We start from the raw sequence: 25,787 nt of genomic DNA, 5'->3' as shown, positions 1-25,787 counted from the left end.
TAGTATCGATATATTACTTAATGTCTCGCCCTTGACCATTCAACCACGCCTATACTAGCGCTGGATTTTCAAAAGTGGTTTCGCCATGTCAGTGGTGCAAGACTGAGGGCCTAGAAAGGAAAAACGGTCCGATTTCGTACAAGGTGAAACCGAGATCACTGGTAGTACGTTAAAGGTCCAATGAGGAACATTTTGATCCCGATCAAGCTCACGATTTCCCAGTAGACGAGTCTTTGAGACATGTTCACTAAGACACCGTATGGTATATTTAAAGCCATCCTTGATAAAATCGTACACTGGCCGTCATTTGAACTTTAGAAGAGTTAATTACGTCCTCATCTAGTAGGGTATTATTATTGGTAGTGTCCAGTATTATACAATACCGAAGCACCTACAGGATTAGAAAGTTTGATGTATTAGCCACTGAAGTCTCAGTAGATTCTTATGTAATAAAAAGGATCTAAAGAAAAATGAAATGGGGTTTAACATCCTACGGTTTTGCCCCGACTGGGCTAATGAAGACGGGCAAACAGCATACAGTGTGCTTATATGGGACATTCTGCCCGCTACGGCCTACTCTTATATCGATTTCCACTAACAAGGGAAACCACGACGAAAAATCCCGATGAACTTTCTCGGCCAACACCGGGAGCGAATCCGCCACCTCCAGGTTTGCGAGCCAGCGTCTTACTCACTTAGCCACCGTGGCTCAGAAACTTCTGTTTGGGGTTATATAGGGGTACCTAAAAAATATATTAGGACATGTAAACAGATGACGTTTATAATAACACACGGCTAATGATACTAGAAATGTTATTTTTCTCCCAGTTGATTCAAATAGCCCACTAAACAGTCGTCATAACAACCTTGAAATCAAACACTACTACATGTGAATTCAATAGCTATGTAATTAGTTACATTTGAACAGCAGTATTATTAATAAAAACTAGCGGATGCCGTCTAAATGGAGGTTTTAAACTCCGTATGATATTAATGAATAAAGGGAGGGGTTCTGCGGGGGATGGAGAGAATAGAAGCTAAATGAAGGTTTTAAATTCTTTATAGAAATTAAAGATTAAAGGGGAAGTTCGGTTCTTGGGGATGCATAGCTAGAATCAGAAGAGAGAGAGAGAGAGAGAGAGAGAGAGAGAGAGAGGGGGAGAGAGAGAGAAATGGGGTTAAACGTCCACTATACACAAACCAGGTCATTTCGGGACTAACACATGGTTCAATTTTATTTCAATATTCGCTTGAAAGGGGTTTTTAGCAGTGGGAGGAAACCGGAGCATCCGGAGAAAATACACGAGGTTTGACAGGCAACCATACTCCTTGTCACGTACAACCGCGGAATCGAAACCACGCCAGTTGACTCAACAACAGACTTTATCATACAGCGAGCACGTGCTAACCATTCGGCCATCCATCAGAAACGCCAGAAAATCGTTCGTATTTTTAAGTATGTATAAAGGCATCTCCTTTTGAAATCATTTTATTATTGCAGGACGGAGGGCTTGACAATGACAACTGTCTATTCGTTCGGATGGGACGAAAAACCCGAGACCCCGTGTACACATTGGCGTGTACGTAAAAGATCCCTTGACAGTTGGAATTTGATATAAGAGTAGGCCGTAGTGCCGCTGTCCGGGCAAAATTTCACTCTTTATTAGCCCAGTTTGGAGCAGAACAGTAGGACATTAAACTCCATTTCCCGTCTTCATTAGCCCAGTATAGGAGCAGAACACGTAGGACGTTAAACACCATTTCATTTCAAACTCCATTTCATTTCCTTTCATTTCCTTTTATTATTTTTATGCTCAATCTGGTGCGTCCGCCCTGTTCTTGTTTGACAGATTGACTTAGTCGTGTATCAAAGTGTGATAGTACGTTTTGAAGCACTTCAAAGAAATATGTACAATTAAATCATGATATATTTGACATTTTTTCTTGAACGGTAATAAAACAATTTGATCGAGTTGGATATGAGGTAAATAAAGTAACCAATTTATTTTGTACTTTTGTGGGAAATTCGTTATTTTTCTTATTAAACTTTTTCTTACATTGGAATTGTGCATTTAGACAGCATGGGTTTGCACATTGTCCTACATTATATAATCTGTTTTCTGACTCGACGAATTCATCTTCACAGTATCAAGTTTTCAACCTATTATTCAACGATTTTTTTTACGTGTGATATGTACCCCACCCAAACGAGGGGTCAGCGCTGCTTTTTATTAGCCCCACCAGCGAGACCCATGATAAATTTTAAACAAGTTCAAACAGTCCTAAGAATCGTCTTGACCGGACGGAATGTCTCGACCCCAAACAGCGTATGAATATGTTGACGTCATTTAGATTCGCGCTATATGGTATTATAGCCTGTAGCCAATTTGTTAATATGTATACATTAATTAACATCATTCTCACCATCTAAATTGACAGCTAAAAACATGCCTTTGATCAATGTGGCCGTACCTGACGAAAACCAATCATAATGTATCCCCTACTTGAATATTCATTGGTCAAGTCTTGTAGTTGAATATTTAACGCACATTAAAGACCGAACCCTTCGATCAGTGTCAACACACATATACGTAAGTATAGTTTACAAACAAATAGATTCTGATGGGAATGTTAGACCAAACGTTCGGTTAAATTTCGCCATTCCGTCATATCAAGTTTTTTCCAGCTTGGGGTGACCAACAGGCGTTGTGGTTATACAACCTCTCTAACACAAAGGTTTCTGTTTAACAAGTTTGGGGTTTTAAATCGCAACAAGGAGCTTCATGCCTTAAAGATACATTATTCGAGAGCTAAATTTGCCTATTGCCGGTTTTTCATTAGGCCTTAAAGTTTATATAAATTATGAATTAGACATTTATTAACTCCCCATGACCATAATGAACTCTAGATGCCATCGGATGCTCTAGATTTTCACAGATTTAAATACGATTGGCAGTTAATGATTTAATTTAAAAATAGATAATCGAGACTTTATTTACTATCGTAACAACGGTAGAAAAGGCAATCATGAATACACTGTTCTGCAATTGACGATAACTCCGCTCATAATTAAGTAATTTGACTGTAATATTTAACATATTCCCCTTTCATAATCTATTTTTAACTATTATAGCGAGAACTATAGCGAGGGCCATACTCAAAAAGTCATATTAGAAGGCGTTGCCATGGGCCACTTTTTGTCCCCTTTAAACGTAACCTTACCTGCCCCTTACACCACACTAACAAAAGTGAAACAACAATTAAGATATATATACTAATAAAGGGGTCGTGATATGGGTTAATTTCCAACGAATAATTGCAATAATTACAGCAGGTCCCCAAAACTGTACAGGGAATTGATTTAATGAAAGCAAAATATGTATGACCATTTATCATCGCAACCTCCCCAAAAAATCTATAATATCTCTGTATTCTCTAAATAGTTTAACATGGTTGTTATCCCCCCCCCTTCAACACTTCCGGAAAGCTTCACACCCCACCCCTTGTAATAAAATCATATCTACGGGTGCACCGGACTGTCAATACGACCGACTTAGTTAGAAATGACATCTTCAAAGAAACTATGGAACTTCTCTAAAGTATGATCATAATCAAGCCACTTATTCCGGTAATTTGAATGCAACCTGTTGGAATTAAAATGTTTCAATACCCCGTTCATTGCATCGGATTTACTTTGAATACAGCTAATTGATAAACACTAGTAAAATGTTTTACGGCTTTTGGTTTGTCAAAAACAACGTAAAATAATTGTATTTTTATTATGTTGTCGGCATCGTAAATTTTACCTGAACTCGCTAAATCACCCATCATTTATCACTATTTGACAAGTTAATGACATTTGATTTTAAGGAAAACTATTGTGAAAAATATGTGTTGTACATTAATGCAAAAAAAAAAGATAATGAAATGACTAACCGGTCTAACGTAATCGGGCTTAAGCTATGGGCCAAATTTTGCCCGGAGAGGCTACTAGGTCATAATGAAAATGATATACATTTATGTGAACAATTTGGTTGCAAGTTGGGGGTTTCAGAATTTGGGGGAAACTTGATTACCCTTGATTCTAGTCAGAAGGCAGGGTACCCATGACTCGAGTTAGAAGGCAGTGTGATTGACAGAAACGTTCTCCGGATTATACGTTTCTGTTACCATAATGATTTATATGCGAATACCCGTTAATCCATTGTAAAGTAGAAAGTTCATCCAGATTTTCCGGCGTGGTTCTCCCTTGTCAGTGATGCAGGACGGAGGGGCTGACAAGGAAAGCTGTCTAGTCGTTCGGATGGGACGAAAAACCGAGGTCCCGTGTACACATTGGCGTGCACGTAAAAGATCCCTTGGCAGTTAGAATTCGATATAAGAGTAGGCCGTAGTGCCGCTGTCCGGGCAAAATTTCCCTCATTGCACACTGTATGGCGTATGCCCGTCTTCATTAGCCCAGGTTAGGAGCAGAACAGTAGGACGTTAAACTCCATTTCATTTCATTTCATTTCATTTCCATTGTAAAGTCTAAAAATTAGAGCCAACTGCAGATTTCATCAAGATCGCGAGATTAAACAAGCCTAGAGCACGTGATTGTTGACGAGATTGTGGGTTAGGCTAGGGTTAGGGCTAGGGTTAGGGCTAACGCTTACCCTGTTTACATCTCATGACCTTTGTGTTGACAAATCTGCAGTTGGCCTTAATTTTTAGAAATAACCTTTAATCCATATTCCCAGTATCAAGGCTACCGTCCATCTATTGGGCTCTTTTACGCGTTTATATGGGTGGATCGCAGTTTTCTGTCCCATCGAATCGACGAAGAAAATCTCCGATGGTCGTAAAGAAAGAAATCTAAAGAAAATTATGACGATACAACTGAAGAATACCATGAAGCTCGACAATTTCCAATTAGCCAATTCCATTTATTGTAAAAGACATAAAACATATTATGATAATTACGGATGAGAAATGTATAAGCACCATTGTTATAATTAATAGCGCGTGAATCATAAATTCTTATTACAATAATACAAATGATGATGGTATTTATCGATTGAAACATGATATATTTGGAGGTTTTTAATACATATACAAATGAATATACATGTATATGTAAAACCATGCATTGTGTACATGTTAATTAAACTTTAACTTGAAATATTGTGACAGTTCTGGGATTACAAACATTATTTCAAATAACACCAGTCTGCCCGTGCCCGGAAGGTTTCGAAAACGCAGCGTCTGGCCTCACGACTCTGGGTAATTTAATACCTTTACCACCGACTTCTGTATAGCTCATTATGAGTCGGGTTGAAAAATAACGTGGTAGCCTGGTCATATTGCCGTCCATGGGCGGGGTAGATTTTTTTTTTGGGGGGGGGGGTGTTGGCGCGTGCGCTTAAGATCTTAAGGTCTTATCATTGAGTCAAGTGGCTTGATTTCGAGTCCGTGTTTGTGCGTGAGGTTAGTCCCAAAATGACATGCATGTAGTTTGTGTCGAGTGGACGTTAAACCCTCCCTCTCTCCCCCTCTTTCTCTTTCTCTCTGTCCTCTCTCTCTCTCTCTCTCTCGCTCTAAACAACGAAACGCGTATGACAACCGTCGAGCTATGCATGAAGTTTTCTACCGTCCATGGCCAACAATCATTGGTGTATGCAGGCCTTTAGTTTCATTGGTGTTTCATTTACCTCTTTTTTTTATTATGTTCAAAGTAAAAAACATTTGATTGTTAGTAATTTATCCGGTCATTAACTTTTACTGTCTTTGTGAAGGACGTTGTCATTCACTTTGACATTTTGTTTATGTGCTGTTGACTTATATTTTTGTGAACAGAATTGTAATTACTAGTTTACTTGTTGAAAATAGATCTGTAATCAAAGTAGAGAATTCAAAGAGGGTTTTTTTTTTTAAACTTCCGTGCAACTCAAAACTGGGTCATTTTGGGGCTAACATGTATGTCTCAATAATTCGCTTGATAGCAGATCCTTTAGTAGTGGTAGGACACCAATGTAGCAATAGACAAGTACTGTGTGTTTTTCAATTCCTGTTCTTGAAGTTTGATAGGCTAATTTGTCTTCACCGTTCCTCTGTGTTGGGGCTCTAAGAGTGACCGTAAATTAATAATCCAATGCAGAAGCTGCGTGAATTTCCACCATTCCAATACCTTTAATCGTCTTTAACTTCAATGCTAATGGATTGTAAAGCCAAGATCAGTGGCCCAGGCAGACATACAACGGAAAGGAATGCAATGAAATGGGGTTTAACGTACAACCATTTCTGCACCAACCGGGCTAGGAAGAAGTGCAGTATGCTATGAGTGACAGTGCAATCTGATCTTCACCCATCCGAATAGAAGTATAACACTCTTGTATAATCTAAAATCAACCACAAGTACCGAGTCCCACCCCTTAGGCCTGGCTAGACGAAACAGTACAGAGAGCATTGTTGCGCCCATACTCGGATACGACTACGACCAACACAGCCAGATTAAGGTATTGTGTTACCCATCAACGGTTTTATTAAAGGTTTATCATCGAACAATACAAAATCGTCAAATGAATCTTGCAGTAATAACGATCATTATCACTGTCACAAGCTATGAACCACTTAAAGTAGGGTGTTCTTACGTCATACCTCATCGATGGCTTGACATAATTGTCTTTGATGTTGCATACAAACTAACTTGAATATACCCGATGTATGGTCAAATTGAAAATCTTTAACAACCGACGAAGACCAATACGTTTTGCACTATTTTTGTTACTGTGACAGTAGGGTTTGACCTTTCTATTAAATAGGTTCTCTGATGTCTTCCTATTAAATTGTGAACCGCGGTGGCTCAGTGCGTAAGACGTTGGCCTGGATGAAAGACCGAGGTCCCGTGTACACGTCGTTGTGCACGTAAAAGAACCCTTGACAGAATTCGAAATAAGAGTAGGTCGTAGTTCTGCTGTCCGGGCAAAATTTCCCTCATTGCACATTGCATGGTGTATGTCTGTCTTCATTAGCCAAGTAGTTGCAAAAATCAGACGTCAAATCCCATTTTATCTCCTGTAAAATTAAATGTATTTCATTCGTTGGTCATGAAGTGATCTACCTTGTCGTGTTACACCCTCTCTTCCTCACTGTGAACATAATAGTCGTGTTGGATTTCCCTAATACAATATTAGACGTGAATATCACCTTCGAAGTTGAGTATATGAACATAGATCGATACTACTAGTAATACAGTCAACACGAGACAATGGTTCAGACTCAACTTGTTTCTCCACATCATTGAGCATTTGTTTGTTGTCATTTCTATATGATAAAGTACACCAGTAGGATGTGAAATCATTGGAGAAACATTTAGTTGAATTACAGGTTGGTGTTTCTTTTGTTTTTCATTCAATTTTTCGGATGTGTTTAAGATGGAATGGGCGGCAATTAGAAAAGATTCTTGGTGGATCACTGTTACTTTTTTTGGACTCTTTGTACTTTCTGTGAAAGGTATTTAGTAATTAAACATACTGTATTATCACAAGGTATTCATAAATTTGTACCCTGTGTTTTTCGTACAGTTTTCTTAATGTACATATTCTTAAAAGGAAACTTTTGTTTAGTTTGATCAATTATATGGTGTTTAGTCACATTTTCGGTTTTTCAGTTTGTAAAAACTATTTAAACCGATTCAACTGATAAGTTATTAATACTTAACTTCGAGATGTGTAAACAATTACGTTAAGGCATTGCTGCATAGATACTATCTCTGTTCAGTTACACAATATTCTTCAAACATGGGAATTTGGCAGAACTTTTTAATTTCCAAAAAAAACCAACATTACTTGCGAAAAAAACTCAATGTATCTATATGTGTGTTTAGAACAGACATATTGGAAGCCATATCGGTTTTCGGGAAAATCGGGTATGAAAATCAGCCCACGTCGTACAATAGCTAAAACCCCTGTATTAAATTATAGACATGTACAAGTGCTTTTTATGTAAAATTTTGAAATTTGGGGGTAATGTTGCCTGTGGGGGTGTCTTTCAAAGATGAAAGGTCAATCTTTGATATTTTGCCCCTTCACTTTTGATTTTCATTAAATTTGGACAGTAAAGTATGATATTTTCCATTTTTTGCTGATTTGAATGGATTGAACAATACTTATATTTGACTGATCATTATGAAACAAGAGCTTCTCAGAACATTGTTTGCTTACTTAACAATTATGCATCAATATCGGACGGGGGGGGGGGGTAATTTAGAGTTCGCCATCTTAAACATGGACAATTCTCAAGATTTGTAATATTATGTTAATATATTTACATTTTTTGCCCATATAAGGGTAGGATATCACTCCCAACAATACTTTGATTATCATACCCCGTTAGAGCATGCTCATGACTACGCATAGTTTCTATAACCTGTATTTTAATAGTTTTCCAGTAATCCCCTAATTAAGTATACGCCCAATGCACCTTATTCATTCAAGCGATGTTTTATTGAAAGATGGACATATTTATTACTTTGTACGACAATAGTTCCCATTTTATTGCTGCATTTAATATTTATGACAAAGAAAGTATTGGCGGACGTTTCTAATATATCCGTACAAGATTAATGTTCCATGCAAATTCGAACTTCAATGCGACATTAAGGTTCGCCCGCCTGTGACGATGATGTCGTATCGGGTACCGGTAACCATAAATGATAAATATATAAGTGCACATTATACAAAAGAATTCATTATGCTTCACCGAACGCATTATGCCACGGTCATTAAACTATCGACTTTGTGGAGGGGACATTCTATCATATTAAAGGTGCAGTTTTTAATTGTATAGAAACGCTGTCCCACACCCGGAGACAACCACATATTAACGATGCAGTTGCTTACTATCAACGCTGCCCCATCCCCTGAAAAGTTTCAGCTTCGCCATTATTCATTAATTCATTACCCGCTAAGAGATCTCAGTTTCAGCCAGGAGGTTACTGTCAGAGGTTGTGAGTACGTACAGAATTTATATTGTATACGCTTTATAAAAAAGTTGATTTGTTTCTGTGTTCTGGACAGAGTATGCTAGACAGATTTAGCCACAGAAACCTTGACATTGAACGAACCTTGAACTTTGCAACTCGGTTTTCACATGTAGACACTTTAGCTGTAAGCGCGAGACTTGGTATTTGCAATAATATTTTCTATCGAAATTAGTGACGAAATATGCAGGGTATTACGTGAAGGGATTGATAAGATGTACGGAGTTAAAGCGAGATCAAGCCTTCTATTGAAGATGAATCACCACTCGCATTCTTTTCTTCCATCTCATCTGGTATACAATTCATGTGGGACAGAAATCAACCTTTCGTGACCACAACTTAACGAAACTTGCTGTAAACCGATGTCCGATGTTCCTGAAGCAACGACTGCGAGTTTTACAACATCTAAGATAAGATGTACAGAGATCAAGCTTTCTATCGAATGTAGGGAGCCACGGTAGCTCAGTGAGTAGGACGTTGGCTAGCTAAACTGGGGGGCCAGTGTTCAATTCCTGCGTTGGCTGAGGAATTTCATCGGGATTTTCCGACGTGCTTCCCCCGTGCCAGTGGTGTAGGACGGAGGGTCTGGAAAGGGACGAAAACCCGAGGTCCCGTGTGCACAATGGTGGTTATAGAAACCTTAATAGTTGTCTGGGCTGCAAACAACGGCTTGTTTTTGAGAGAATCGGACTTGTTAATGGGTCATTAGGTAAGGGCAGTCATATTGCTTCACTCTGAACTGAGATATTAGCTATTCAAGTTTAGGCTAGCGTTCATCGTCATTGCTACTATTTGTACAATAATAAACAGTCTCGATTGTCCATTTTTATGGGTCTAGTCGTTCGGATGGGACGAAAAACCGAGGTCCCGTGTACACATTGGCGTGCACGTAAAAGATCCCTTGACAGTTGGAATTCGATATAAGAGTAGGCCGTAGTGCCGCTGTCCGGGCAAAATTTCCCTCATAGCACACTGTATGGCGTATGCCCGTCTTCATTAGCCCAGGTTAGGAGCAGAACAGTAGGACGTTAAACCCCATTTCATTTCATTTCATTTCCATTTTTATGGCTATTTCATCCATTACGAAAGGTATTCAAATCCACTAAATATCGCAGGTTAATTAATAATTTAGATAATTACGGCCTAAAGAAACACCTGCAATACGCAGATTTAGCTCTTGCATAATATATGTTTAACGAAACTAAATCGCTATTGTTTGGCACCTTGAAATTTTCACAAATGAGTTGCAACGCATATAATAATGTAATATCAATGTATATAAATTGAATTACATTCAATCGTTTCTGTTTTACTGTAATTTATAATCAGTTATGTTCGGCGAAATACGCAAAGAGTCAGAATTTTGTCTTAAATATTGTCTTAAGTCGTGTTTGCAATGTCTACGACTTTTGGTGATATTGAGTTAAAGTCTCGGTTCCTTTAATACACGGAAATGTTTAATTACATAATAATACACATTTTTAAATTTTGCGACATATCTCAACGGTCTTATTCGTTTATTCTCTAAGGATTTGATTTGAATGCAGGTACTTTTGAAAATAAAGTAAAGAATAAAGAAAACAAAGAGTTCTTTTGTGAAGAAAAATCAAATTAATCCTCAAATTTTTTGTGTAGAATATAACAACCTTCGGTTCGTGATTTATCTTACTTCATTCTCAACAATAATTATAACAAGAGTTAAACTTTAGGACAAGTTACGTGACCGTTTCAAAGTTATTGATACACATTTAAACATGTTTAACTCGCCTGTGTTACATGCTGTTTTTTACCTATTACGTCTGAATAGATAAATTATTTTTCACCCTCCGCGTTGAATTTGTTGAATAAACATGATAACGTGATTATAAATTATGATTAAATTAATAAAGTTGTCCGGTCGTGATGACAATTTAGAGGAAAATCAACATAAAACTGATGTTTTAACTCATTTATGTTTTCATATAAATTCGTCATTCAAATTTTTTTAAAACCAGAATTCTAGTTATTAAATACCATATTGTAATGAAAAGTTAGAGAAAAATCAATAACAAAATTTATTTGACTTGTTTTATTTTTATCATTTAATGTCGGGCTGGGCTGATAAAACATTGATTCATGTCCGTTTCAGTTGAATGCATTTGTACGTGTAGAACGTGTTTTATGTCAGCATTCTTATCTGATTTGCGTTGATCATAGTACCACGTTTATTGTGAGTATTCATTGCCACTGTGCGCATTGTTATTTGTGCACGCTATGTTATTCATTTATTTACAACTGGCGGTAGTTTTTTCTTTGATGTCCTCAGCAGTTATATCTCATATTAACCCCGTCATGACGTCATCATAGGTTGATATATTCGGTTCATATCAACCGCTGATGACGTCATGACAGGTTGATGTTTAATATCAACTGCTAATGACGTCATCTCAGGTCGATATATTCGGCTCATATCAACCGCTGATCACGTAGATGATCGAAATAATACAAAGAACACAGAAATAAATTTTTATTCTTTTGACAATTAAAAATTTTTATGGTACAGTTTGTAGCATTCAGGACCCGAAATAGACGGCGTACTTATCGGCATATCTAAATCGGCTATCCATACTCCATGTCTAAGATATCTTTCAGAATTTTCTTTCCGTCCACATTTCGATTATTTCTCCACATACTCCAAGACTTGAAAGTATTTATCGCCCAAGAGTTCCTTTGTAAAGTATTTTTGGGTACAGTCCACTTAAAAGAGTCGGTCAAATCCTTCTCTCTGAACATACCGAAAACCTTCAATCACTGTTCACTGTCAGAATTATCGGAAAAGATTGCCCTTTAATCCAAATTTTCTTCAGGCTTTGGATAGATTCTCATCGATATTTGCATTCACATCTATTCCAACGTTATTGTGTTGGCTAAAAATGATTGATTATTCGTCTGACTTCGTATTACTATCCATTTTGTTTTTTCTTTCAATTCAGTTACTCCAAAATGACGACGTATTTGGCGCAAACTATCGAGCAATTATCCAATCATTGTTGCCTTTTAATAGAAGAGCCCATTCATGGTGAAATGGCGTTGTATAATATGTCGGATATAAACCTACTCTCCCTCGGATTGATATGATAGAGAACACGCGGGCGGAGCCCGCGTGTTCTCTATCATATCAACCTTGGGTAGGTCAATATCCTATACTTATACGCCCACATTTTCATGTGGACGTAACTATATTGTAGTCGCCCCCGTCCGTCCGTGTTTCAGTTAACGTCGTGTTTGTGGACACTCTACAGGTCACAAATTGTATACGATTTTTGACGAATCTTGAAATAATATAGGTTTACATCCCAAAGATTGCGATGTCTTTCGATATTGACATGCAACGGACCTTAACTTCATGGATTATGACCCCTGATTGTACATAAAATCATGTTTTAGCTTGTTCACTGTCCATCTCTTGCAAAATGGTAACAGCTTTTTCCTTTTGTTTATGGGGTGCTCGATAGTGGCCCAGGAACATTCCAATTTGACAGAATTGATATCGAGAGTGCACTGGTATATGTGCATGCTTTGTTGTTCATCTTTTTTCTCAGAGAAAAATTAACAGAATATCACTCAGTCCCGCCACATTTCTATTCTGAGTTAAGGTGGGCAGAACTGCGTCGTAATAAAACACAGCGAACATGTTTCAGCTGATGTGGTTCGTTGAGATATTTTTGCTTATTAATATGGCGCATGCTTCGTTGCCGATTTTCGTGGAATTGAATTGAATTAATTCTGGAACATTCAGATATTATTTCATTGACAAAATAATTAGAGTTTTCATCGTAGTTCTATGGACCCTGACGTTATTGAAATTTAAGTAAACAACTGATCAGTGTGCCTTCTGGGTCAATTACATTTCGTTATATGAATCCTGATACTTTTTTTTAACAAATGATCGTTGTGCGTTTTGAGTAAAAGCCGAACTGTTTAATTTCTGTAAATTGATGTTAGAAGTAGGATTACAGTTTTATAACAGAGGTATTGTTTTTTTTTTATTCTGCCATTAATGTATCTTAGCACTTTACTTAAAGATGCATTATGTAAGATTAAGATAAAGAGCTGGCGGTTCTCGCTATAATAGTTGTTGTTGCGATAATAAACAAAGCCTCGATTATCCATTTTTAAATTAAATTATTAAATGGCGGTTTTTGTCAATCCGTTAAAAATCTCAACCATTCCATGGTCAAGAGAGTTGATTATGGACTTACTATGTGAATAAATGTCTGTTGGCGTGTAGAGTTGATTATGACCTTGGCAAATTATTAAATGTCTAATTCATATAACATGAGGCGAAAAGAAGGATTTGCAATAGGCAAATTTAGCTCCTACACAATGCCTCTTTAAAGGAGCTGAACCTCTTTGAGTTAAGTTGGTAATAGCGTGTTGGATGGGCTGGAAATAGCGTGTTGGATTGGTTGATTAGATCTGTTTTTTTCGATTAGTTATGTGACAAGCCATATACTACCATTAAATATTTGTTTCGAAAGATCAAGAGCCTTCGGATAGTTTATTAATTTGGGTTTCATTGTGGCTCACTGTGTAAATGCTGGCGTTCAGTATTTGCCGAGAATAATGGATTTATTATAGGCATAGCTATCTAATAGCTATTTATAGCTGGAAGGATTTAGTAGATCTTAGAATTTGGGTTCAAGCAATATATCCTCGGCAGTCGAGATTTCACGTACAATACAAAGGATTGGAACAGATGCAGATTCTGACTAAGGAGAAAAATGTATGTGTTGCTAAAATAGGATATCTTGAGAATTTTGCATGAGAAATCCTACTGAATATTAGTCGCTTAGCTGTACATGAAGTGTGTATGTAGCGTATATGTAGCTTATATTGCATGACAAGTCGGTTGTCACACTTTCTGTCGACATTTAATGTTTTCTTTCTTATTTTGTACTAGCGGGTAGCACGGGAAGTAACATAACCCCGGAACCGGAAGTAGTAGTCCATGCCTACCAGGCCTATGTTACCCCCCCCCCCTATCCGAGCTACCCCTATACACCAAATTACAGCCTCGGGACAGCCCTAGCGTAGCCACCAACCCTGAACAGACAGTCAGACAAACAAACGACAGTCATAAATATTAGTATAGGTTAACCACTTTAAGTCTATATTTTTATTTAGTTAAAAATACTTGTTCCGGTTACACGGAATGTCCCACTTATCATGAAGGGAACACATCTTTAAATTTGGCGTCCGGCGCATTATATTTTGTCATTAACGTCGAAATTTTTGATTGTCTGTGTTCTGCCGTGTTATTGTTACTGGTGTGCTGTTTTGTTGTACATTGACTGACATATATGGAAATTGAAAAAAAAAACAGTTATGCTATAGCCAATTCTATCGTATTACATTAAAGTAGGTCTATTTTATATAGGATATTTGATTGAAGTAGTATTAAATTCTTGACACAAATTGACGTTCTAATAGACATGTCTACTTGTTATGATCAATCATTTCTTGTAATAATTTTAAAAATAACGGTCAATACGTTTTGGATCACATCAGGGTCTTTTGACATTTAAGGGACCAGAGAAGTAGTAATTGTAGCACTGGCAATATTGCAAGCAGATCATCATTATTTCAAATAAAAAATAAAACTTACATTTACAGAAAATAAATAATTCGAACTTAAAGTGAACATTCTGAAGAACTCGTTATTTGACGCTTAGATACTTATTAGGCCATAGAAATGGATTAAAAGGTGTTTCTTTTTTTAAGATATAAAAATAGATTATCGCTTCAGACGCCGAGACACGATCACAGATAAAAATCCCGCTGCCGTACGATGCGTTACGATAGGATTGTCCCTGTTGAGTCCAAGATCTGGTACATGTACGTGTAGATACTTTCGTATACGTTTCGATACGTTTAACGCCATTGCTACAACTGACCACACTAATTAACCAAAGATTATATGATAAGACCTGAAAAGATCACCACACTCCACGGTTAAAAGCACGATTTCAATCGTAGCACGAATCGTGATAGTGGGGAACCTATCATTAACTTTTAGACGGCCATATATTACGTTGTGGCTTTGGCACGGGGGATCACGTGGCTAAGTGAGTAAGACGCTGGCTCGCTAGCCTGGAGGTCGGGTGTTCGATCCCTGCATTGGCCGAGAAAGTTCATCCAGATTTTCCGGCTTGGTTCTCCCTTGTCAGTGATGCAGGACGGAGGGCCTGGCAAGGACAGCTGTCTAGTCGTTCGGATGGGACAACAAACTAAGGTCCCGTGTACACATTGGCGTGCACGTAAAAGATCCCTTGACAGTTGGAAGTCGATATAAGAGTAGGCCGTAGTGCCGCTGTCCGGGCAAAATTTCCCTCATAGCACACTGTATGGTGTATGCCCGTCTTCATTAGCCCAGTTTGGAGCAGAACAGTAGGACGTTAAATCCCATTTCATTTCATTTTATGTAGCACGGTCTGTGATTCTCTATCAGACGTTTATTCTGGACTACCGGGTCTTTATATAATTTATATATAGGTGTATTCAGTCATTTTAGTTAGCATACATCAATATGTTTAATACTTACGGGTTTGTGAGGATTCAGATTTTCGCTTCGAACTTGAAACAATTTAGTAATCACTATTTGATAATCATAGATGATAAGACATATGAAACAAAAGGCGTTTTATTTCTTAAACCAATGCTCGCTGTGGGAATCGGCTTATAAACTGTTTAGTAAATGTATATGCTTTTTTATGAGCAGTGGTGGCGCGGCTGCCAAGACCGCTTCAGTAACCCAGTTGCTTCACAGATTAAAGTGAAACGTTAAACCCAATTTCATTCCATTTTTTTTTTCATATTCATTGATGATATGATATGAAAAATAAACTTGGTATCGTAGATCACTGCCAAGTTCTATTTTAGAATGAAAATAAGACTTGAATATTAGATACTACCCGATAAATACAAGGTTGGTTATTAGGCTTCCTGACAAAAAAAAGATCATTTATTTAAAGGGAAACTGCTTAGTTTTGCATGGTCAGATTCCAAAAGATCATTCCGAATTTTACTGGATGCGTTCACTGCTTAATCCAGTTACAAGCATACTCGACTACCTGTCGTGTTACCGTTAGCAATGATCACTCGAGGTCATCTGGCTATAACCATTGTAATATTGAGCTCTTGTGAACAGTTTAAACATCTTCTGTAGCCATCCCGGTGTGTGAGAAAAATGAGTGAATTGTTTTATCCCGATCTCAGTGCTAATGTAAGGTAGTAATGAAATAAGAAGGTCGAGACGTCATCGCAGCCATCAAAAAATGTTGGCAATCGAGACACAATCTTCAATAGACAAGTGTTTTAAGTTTCATGTCGATCATACTTGAATTTTGAAGAAGAAGAACATAAGCAAGTGTATGCGAGAAATTTTGGGTTCATAAAGTTGAAATCAGATTTTTGCCAATACACGCCCAAAACATCGGCCGTGTAATTTCGCTGATCAGGCCAATCATTTGGCGGGATGACAGTGGACACCCTAGGCGAATTTCGGCGCCGATTGATTTGGGCGAACGACAGTGGACACCCTAGGCGAATTTCGGCGCCGATTGATTCGGCCGAATGATTTGACCGACTCATTCGGCTAGTGTATCCACCGCTTTAAGCCTATAGCTCACAACACACTGTACGTGCTACTACGGGCAGTCTAGGTGAAATTTTAGTAAACCCGTACGTGAGACTTACGCGTCACTTGCGTGTGTTCGGCACATTAGAAGATCCCAGAGTGGCCGTAAAGACTTTTGGTCCTACACATACAAAATTTTCAAGCGGCTGATCTGCGAGCTATGCAAAACCCTACGACCCATGCATGCGTGTCAAAACACGTACGGCAGGTTGTGAGCTATATACTTTTAGCTAACAAATTATTGTTGTACTTTTTGTATGACAGTAAAGAAAGATCTGAGGCATGAGATATCCCTTTATCCATAGTATATTTCTCAAAATAACTGGCCGTTCTTTCAAATGACATTACATAAAAATAAATGGTACCCACGTTATCGTACCCATGTGGGTTATTGCTAGTTTATATTCTATATTTACTTGGTTGAAGTACTCCCAAGTTTCTCATAAAATCGTCTTTCAAATGGGAAGTATATCTACTTTTCTACAATTAACTCTTGTCTCATATTCTGAAGAAGTACTTTTCTAATGAAGATGGTGAGGAGTGGAGTTTTACGTAATCTCAAAACCAACTTTGTCATTTGGTATTCTGAAATTTAATAAATCTGTTAATTATAGAATTTATAAGACGGAATTTAAATAAGAACCGTATCTTATCTCATTACCGAATAACTATAAATATACTTTTATAAGATATAGCACATTTAAAATTATTCTCCCGATCGAAGTCGGTAGACGGATGAATGTAGATTTTTGAATAAAGAATTTGTTCTTTATGTGATTTAAAGACAGTCGGCGATGAATATCATTACTTATTCAATTGTACTTATTTTATTACAGAATGTGAAAACTATATATCCAGATATTATTATACAAAGCCTAATACTATTAAATATAATTCAAGCAAATAAGATAATATTTAACAATTTTATGTCCCTTGACTACGGAATTAAAAGCCTCCATCTTGTAAATATGTAAATAACCCATCGCCCTCCCCCCCCCCCCCCGATCCGCGCCCGGAAAATCTACGCTGTTAGACATATGACTCTATCCCTTATCACATACATAGGGTGGATTACGTGACATTTGCATAGATAATAGACCATGGTATCTTTAAATGATGGTAAAATAAAATTTTCATGTAAATTCGATTGCTAATTGCATAATCTGCCAAAGATAATTAAATATTCATGTTTGCGCAGTTGTTATTGTCGTATTTTATTTAGACTGTTAAAAGCAGAGAATACCAACCTCCAAGGATTCTTCTACGTGAACTCGGGTGGGTCATGGTTTTTCATCCCACCCGAACGACTAGACACACTTTCCTTGTCAAGTACACAGATGCCAAGCATGAACCGAACCTAATATGTTTAGTAAATCCGCCCAAGTCGTTTATCTGCTTCAAAATTAACCGTTAGTCGTGTTTTAGTTCAGTGTTCGCCATTAACACGATTTTTAGTGTGCCGTTTAAACGGAGGCGTCTAGTAAGTTCTAGTAGTTATAGAAATTGGCGACCCCATCTCCTTTAATACCTTCGTTAGTGTGGGTGTTAACGTCCACTTACACGGAGGGTGATATCGCAGACGATCCTTTAAAACCATCGTGTGTTTGTACAAGAAAACCTTACATCTATCAGAGGGGAATTGGACTCCGAAGTTCAAAATAAAACAAATAAGCATACTTGGCCTTGTGTACGACATACATCATCACTAACTGCATATTGTTCTGACTTTAACACATTCTAAAAACAAAAACGACCCGAAAAAACATGTAGAATCTTGTATAGTACTGACCGTCACGGTAAACGTTTACGTATTTGGCCGTTTTACCCATAGGTATGCACGTAAATGAACCGTGGACAGCTGGAATTCGAAATAAGAGTAGGCCGTAGTGTTGCTGTCCTAACAAAATTTCCCTCTGTATGGCGTATATGCCTTTCATTAATAGCGCAACCGACACAGAAAAGTAGGACGCTATTTCTATATAGATGTGATAAACACAAATATTAATTATTGATTTTCGCTGTCTTTTACGGTCTGATAAAAATCTCTCAAATAAAATTTTAATCATGTATCAAGGTAATAAGTCCTTTCGTCTCTAGAAGTATGATATTAATAAACTTTGGTATTTCCTGCAGATATTATCAGATATAAAAATAGGTGCTAATTACAGTCATCATTATTATTAAAACCTTCAGATCTTTTATTAGTGTAGATATTTTATTTCGATGCCTCTTGTGTGCGAATGATGTGTGTGTGTGAACGTTCACTCGACACAACTAGGCCATTTCGAAATTAAATTTTATTTCAATAATGGGGTCTTTAGCAGAGGGAAGAAACCGCGGGACCTGGAGAAAACCCACAAGGTTGGACAGGTGATTCTACTTCTTTCAAGGAACAAGTGGGGAATCGAAACCACGCCAGTTGACTCAATGACAGACCTTTTGATCTAAGACACACGCGTTAAACCGTTTGGCCACACAACTCTCTGCGACATAAAGTGAATAGGGTACGCTGGCATTTTCCACTGGCATCACTTGGCACTGCGTTCCACTGTGTATGGGTGGGCGGGTGTACAGTCTAGCGGTAGATCACTGGCCTCAGACAAGAACATCTTGGAATCGTATCCCGTCGTGCCGTGGGAGGTGCCTGCGGGAATGCACAAGTGTACGTAAAATTAAAATTACTATAAGCTAGTCTGAAATAACGGGATTATTATGTTTAAACTGTGAAATGTACCTGATGTTTTCCGATTACTTTTTTATTATTTCATTTTTTTTATATTTTCTGCATATTTATTGATCTAACTCTGTGTCAAGTGCTGGCTCGTTTACATTCTCCGCCGTCTGTTGTACATATTATGTCATACCGGCAGCGTAGCCATGCGGGACGAGTGGCGGAACCGGTGGACCCTAGTGTGGAAGGGGGCGCAACCTTTATCAAACTGTTTTTTTTTATTTTTGTCGGCAGAGTAGAAGGATATGAGATGCCAGATATACATTTATTTTTCCACGAAACCACTGCTTTTTGTTAAACAATATTATTAGGTTTTATGTGTAGTGTACTGTGTTGTGATTTTAAGGACGATTGGGAGGGGGGGGGGGTAAAGGACAAACGCAAGGACAGCCCTAGGCGTTATAAACTCTAGCTTCGGCCATTAGGGGTAGATATGTCAGACGGTTAATAATTAATCCTTCACCTGATATCATTAATCTCATCGACCATAAAGATATCCCGACTGAAAATGTTTAAACAGAGCATTATTCCTTGTGGATAACGGTACTTCTCTTCATTAGACCGCCCGTCACATCACCTTTAACCTTGATGTAGAAATGTTATCTGCAAGATTCAGATCGTCGCCTTAGGACAGATTGTATTACCGTCCTTTATCTTTCGTCACAAGTTAAACCCGAGGGCTCTATAACCACGGCAATAATCATCCATGTCATCAACAGCCTCACGCACTGTTAAAGGGACGTAATCGGGGATTTAAAAACTTATGTCAAAATTGTCAAAGTCGATATAAATTAATTGTTAAAATCACAGGTGTCCGTCGGAATAACTATTTCAAACCATTTTGAGAATAATAGACTGTGCTTTTTTGGATTATTTATAGCTATATGTTGTGGCGGGTGTCGTGCACGAGTCAACTCGTTTGGTGTGGGTGAACCAAGGTGTTGTCACCCCACTTGCTGTCCGCCATCAAGTAAAAGAGATAACAAACAGTTTGGGATTCATTATGATGTATTAATTTTGTTGTGTTTTTGTCTATCTTTTGTTGTGTAGCTTTCCTGCGTAGATAAATACACTGTGTATCTTTAAGAAAACTCCGTTTATTAGTTATACGTTTTGTAGTCAAGAGATATTCAACCTTGGGCATATCTTGGAAGACATAGTTTCAAATATCACACTGTGCTGAAGATAAATATGGCGTGATGCCCTTAACGATTCCACGTGAAATAAATCGGGTTCTATTTCCGCATGTCAAAATTTGAGCCCCAGGTAAAATATTAGTATTATTTGCAGCTTTAATTGCACTATAATTATACCAAAGAATACTGGAATAATAGAGATAATTACATCATCATAAAGGTCATAGGGGAATTGGGTGGCCGAATGGTTAAACGCGTGCGCTTTAGATCGTAAGGTCTGAAATAGACAACTGGTGTATTTTTAATTTCCTGCTAGTACGTGACAAGGAGTAAAGTCACTTGTCGAACCTCGTAGGGTTTCTAAAGGCCCTCCGGTTTCCTCCTCGCCCACTCAGTGTCATAATACCTTGGCTGTATTAGTCATCTTTGCTTTCCTGTGGAGGGTATCTGATTTGAGAATGTCATAAGTTGTACATTGTCGTCAACCTTTGTCGGTCACGGTAAAACATGAATGAAACTAAAATTAGTAAACAGCCCGACTTCCGTTCAAGAATTAAAAACAGCAATTTAATAGATCTCACCTCGTCACTAATCGAACCAAGACATCAGACTAACCGCATTGTTATCTCAGTCAAAGAAGATTAGATCTATCATGGACCTTATCTTATATATGTATTATAAGGTCCATGGATCTATAGCTTACATTAATCAGACTGGAACATATGTTCCCGTGATTAAACTACCTCTCAGGTCGACAGAGGAACGGCACCACCATAGAAATTGTAACAATGGTTAATCACCAGATAATGACGAACCCTCGATTCTGGAATATGATCGTCTATATACTACTATAACTATCTAAATGACGAAATGATGTTTAACGCGCTGTTTTAACCAACCGGGATAATGAAGACGTGCAGTGTGCTATGAGAGCAATGTTGGATGTAGGATGTTAAACCCCATTTCATTTCATTTCATTCAGGTCTCAGTCCTGCACTCAGTCCTCTACTACTGACAGCGGAAACCGGAACTTTCATCGTGATCGAACTGGGGATATCCTGGTTAGTGACCAAGCGCCATTATCAACGGGGCACTCCACTATGGTGCCTATAACACTTGACTTTTAAATGTGTCGCCAGGGTGACAGACAATAATATATGTACTGGGTTAAGAGTGAATAACAATCATGCCGAAAAACGTCGTTTGCGAATACTAGATTAGTCTATTGAAGTGTCAACGAAATTTCTTGGGTATTGCTTCTAATTGAAAATTGTCGCCTCCGGAATATTTATCACTTGCGTTACAGACGATCGTCTCTTTAGTAGAGTCATATACCCTAAACGTTTTCCATATCCATTATAATGGGGTTCATATTCGCTATTATTCAGACATAATTTGCGTGATGGAATTTTTTAGATGTCTTATATATTGGAATATTTTAGAAATGTATAGCGGTATTTTATTGGAATATCTATGAAACGTCAAGAAGTATTTTATTGGAATATGGAAGAAATAATAAATGTATTGAAATATTTCATTGAAATATTTAAGACATGTTCTAAAGTATTTTAGAAATTCGTGTGAGTGTTCAGTTCGCCATTGAACGCTTTATAATACAATGGCAGGAAGCTTCTGGTGGATGTCGCTTGGAGAGCAAGAGCCGGTACCCTACCTGTATACAACATACAAGACGGACTTGTTACTGGCTGTGACTGTTCGATTTGATCCTATAGTCTATATTGTATCGATCGGATAATAATTAATCCTGTCAATTTCTAGTTATATGAATTTTGTTTTAATGACTATTTTTTATATATATTTCAGCCAATCAGAAGGTGGCCATAACGACGATGACGAAACCGTACAGGATCGGATTTATAAATGCTGCCAGTACGCAATAAAGATTCATAATTCGACGCTTTTCGAGAAACTGTACCAGACAATATCCCACAACGATATACATTCATCGAATCTTTTCCAAGAGGCTTGTAGAGTAGGTTGTATAGCTACCATGGATCTGTTGATTAAATCTGGTCTCAAAGTGAACAATGACTACCCCGGATTAGCGGAGGATGATAGCGCAAGTCCCCTCCTGTTGGCCGTGGAGAATGGAAACGCGAATATTGTGAAGTACCTTTGTTCGCTGCCGGAAATTGATAAAAATGCTGCAAATAAATATGGCAAGACAAGTATAATGGTGGCTGCCAATAAAGAGAACTCCGTCTGCCTTGATGCACTGATTTCCGGCGGATGTGACGTTACCGCTGTTGATAAATCGGGAAATACTGCCTTACACCACGTTTGTTATCCGTTAAAACGATCGAACAAAGCATTACAGTGTATGAAATTACTAATTAATGCCGGATGCGACATTAATGCTCGGAATCATTACGGTGACACAGCCGTACACGCCGCTCAAGTTAGACTCCATTATCATCTAGTTCAGTTTTTGATCTCTAAAAATTGTATTGTTGGTCCAAACGACTTCAGAGATGTTCCTTGTTTAAAAAGTTTGTGTTCTGGCAAGACTTACAGCATTATTCGACAAGGCTCACTTTATTACTTCAATGGATTCACGTGGTGTTGCCAAGGCACTGTTACTAAGAACGATAACTCTAATCTAATCAATTCTAGAAAGTCATCTGTGGCCTTCCAATCCCTTAAAGACGCCTGCCGATTTGAAATTCGTACTTTATTAGGAACAAATATAGCTGAAAAGGTTAGCAAATTAGGCGTGCCACATATTATCCAGGATTATATTTTATTAAAAGATATTCTGCCGGATAACTGCTTTATAGGCTAATAGGTATATCCCACCCTATGATGTATAGCTAATAGTTATAATTGCCTTAACACCGACATTGTGCAATTATGTTTCCATATAGCCTTTGGCAATATCAGTTGGGTTGAAATGACATCAATGAACAAACCAAGAATTGTTTATTATTGTGAAGTGTCTGATGGACATACGTTGTTTAAGACGTTTGGGTGTTTCTGGAATTAATCTAGGTCTGGTTGTTTGCTTGCCGGTTTGACATAATCGTGTTTGTGTATTTATTGTACTAAGCATGTACATACTGCGCACAGTACCCGGACAGAAAGGATTGTCGGATAGGTTACGGTCGAGGGTCATTTTTAATTACACTTTTTATTTACCAATCCCATTAATTTCCGATATCAATTATATTTCAATTACTTTCTAACATCTGAGATATTTGCTTTGAAGAGAGAGCTCTAAACACGTAAACTGGTTTACAAATCAAATTATCTGCTTTGTTTTATATATACTATTCAAAAAAAGTAGGGGATATTTGATTTTTAAGTGTTATTAAAGTCACCTAATGAAACTGACGAAGAAACAAATGACAAAATGAAATGAAGTTCACATTCATCGATTTATTCCAAATGATCGTTAGACTAAGTAAGGCACAGACTGACCATTATAAGGGTAAAATGATACCCGGGGTCAAACAGCAAAGTTACCACAGCATCACAACCAAGTCAGTAACGGGTAAATCCTCCTCTGTTTGCCAAACAAGCATTGATCCGACGTGGCATACTCCTAATGAGACGTCTAAGGACATTTTGGTCCAGATTGTCCCATTCCTGTTGCAACGCAGCAGCAAGTTCTTGGACATTGGCAGGACGTTGTTGGCGTTGACGTAACCTCTGTCCAAGCATGTCCCAGACATGCTCGATGGGGGAGAGGTCGGGACTCAGTGCTGGCCAAGGTAATGTGGTGATGTTCTGTTGTTGGAGGTAACCTGTAACGATCCTGGCCCTGTGACATCTTGCGTTGTCATCCTGGAAGATGAAACGGCGGCCATGACGTCGTGCGAACGGCACAACATGGACTGCCAAGATGTTGTCCCGGTAGTACTGGCCTGTAACACGCCCTGCAACAACATGTAAAGCCGTTCTTCCAGCAACACCCTCCTACGTCTGTCCAAAAAATCAAGAGTGAACCTTGACTCATCTGAAAACATCACATTGCTCCAGCGTCGATTATCCCAGTGTTGACGATCATTACACCAACGACGTCTTGCCTGAATGTGATGATCTCTCAAACAAGGGATCACGCGAGGACGTCGGGCGCGAAGGTGACCCCTATGCAGTCGATTCCGAATCGTCTGGCCACTCACTCTCACACCAGTGTCTGTTTGAAGACGAGCGCTGATCTGATTTGCTGTGATGACACGATTTCTCAAGGCCAAGGTACGGATAAATCGATCCTGGACTTGAGTTGTCGCCCTTGGTCGACCTGAGCGTGGTCTGTCCTGTACAGATTGTGTATCACGGTATCTGGACCATAGCCTGCTTATGACAGACTGAGAAACATTCATCGTCCGCGCCACAACCGCCTGTGTTGTGCCGATCTGTAGCATGCCAAGGGCACGTAACCTTTCATTTTGGGTAAGCCGACGCATATCAAAATTTGTTTTCTGGTCACTAAAACAATTAAACTGATGTTTCCACCCTGGAATTCAATGCCACAATGACTGTAACATTCAAATCTTGGGTTGGACCCCCATGATGATCCCAAGCATCACCTGCATTCCATGCGGTAGCTATTGGTGCGTTTGGGAAATGTTTCTTCTGTTAGGTTCTATAGTGACTTTTTTCGTAGTCATTTGCATATTTTAGTATTATGCCCCCAAAATCAAATATCCCCTACTTTTTTTGAATAGTATAGAATGAGAGCAATGTGCGTATATGCTTGACTGCGAGATGTTAGATTACAGAGCGGAGCAAATATCAAAAGAAAAACAATGAATTGTGTTTGCCCATTTTGTCCAATAATAGAACGAAACATGCGCATAGCGGCCACGGGAAATGAGACCGAGAGAAGCGGAGAAAATAGTTGTTGTTAGTTAGTTGTATTTTACGTCCGCTTCCACCGAGGTGATATCGCAGACAAAAAATAGAAGGTGTCCATCTTATATAGTTGTTTTATGGGCCAAGGGAGGTAAATCTGGTATTTATCAGAATTGCGCAGTCAACAGGAATTGAAGTCAACAGGTCAAATATTATCAAAAGCCAATGTCGGCTGTCTACGAAAGATATGATGACCAATAATAAACAAATGGAAATATTTGTGCGTGTTTTCAAATCAGCTTTGGAATATAGGCGGATATAAAATAACCCAAGGTTTTATTAGCAAAAAAAATGAAATTATGGTCGGTATTGTATGATGTTCCCATTGGAAACTTTCAACACCAATAA

The 25,787-nt window shown here is 38.2% G+C and overlaps 1 protein-coding gene across 6 annotated transcripts in view; it reads left to right on the top strand.

The window, feature by feature from the left end:
* The window catches only part of LOC126823752 (ankyrin repeat and death domain-containing protein 1A), a 45,147-nt gene extending 20,953 nt beyond the window's left edge, over positions 1 to 24,194 (top strand). For 4 of the 6 annotated variants that reach the window (XM_050552725.2, XM_050552727.2, XM_050552724.2 and 1 more), the window contains exon 2: positions 22,389 to 24,194. In XM_050552725.2, coding sequence (XP_050408682.1) covers positions 22,389 to 23,367 — 979 coding nt within the window. In that variant the 3' untranslated portion in view covers positions 23,368 to 24,194. Of the gene's footprint in view, positions 1 to 5,783; positions 7,366 to 22,388 lie in introns of those variants that run through there. The other 2 variants (XR_007681293.2, XR_007681295.2) reach the window with 2 other exon arrangements.
* The last annotated feature ends 1,593 nt before the right edge of the window (positions 24,195 to 25,787 follow it).

Source organism: Patella vulgata, chromosome 6, assembly GCF_932274485.2.
Source record: "Patella vulgata chromosome 6, xgPatVulg1.2, whole genome shotgun sequence".
NCBI classification, from domain to species: domain Eukaryota; kingdom Metazoa; phylum Mollusca; class Gastropoda; family Patellidae; genus Patella; species Patella vulgata.
This window is presented reverse-complemented; position numbering and strand designations above follow the sequence as displayed.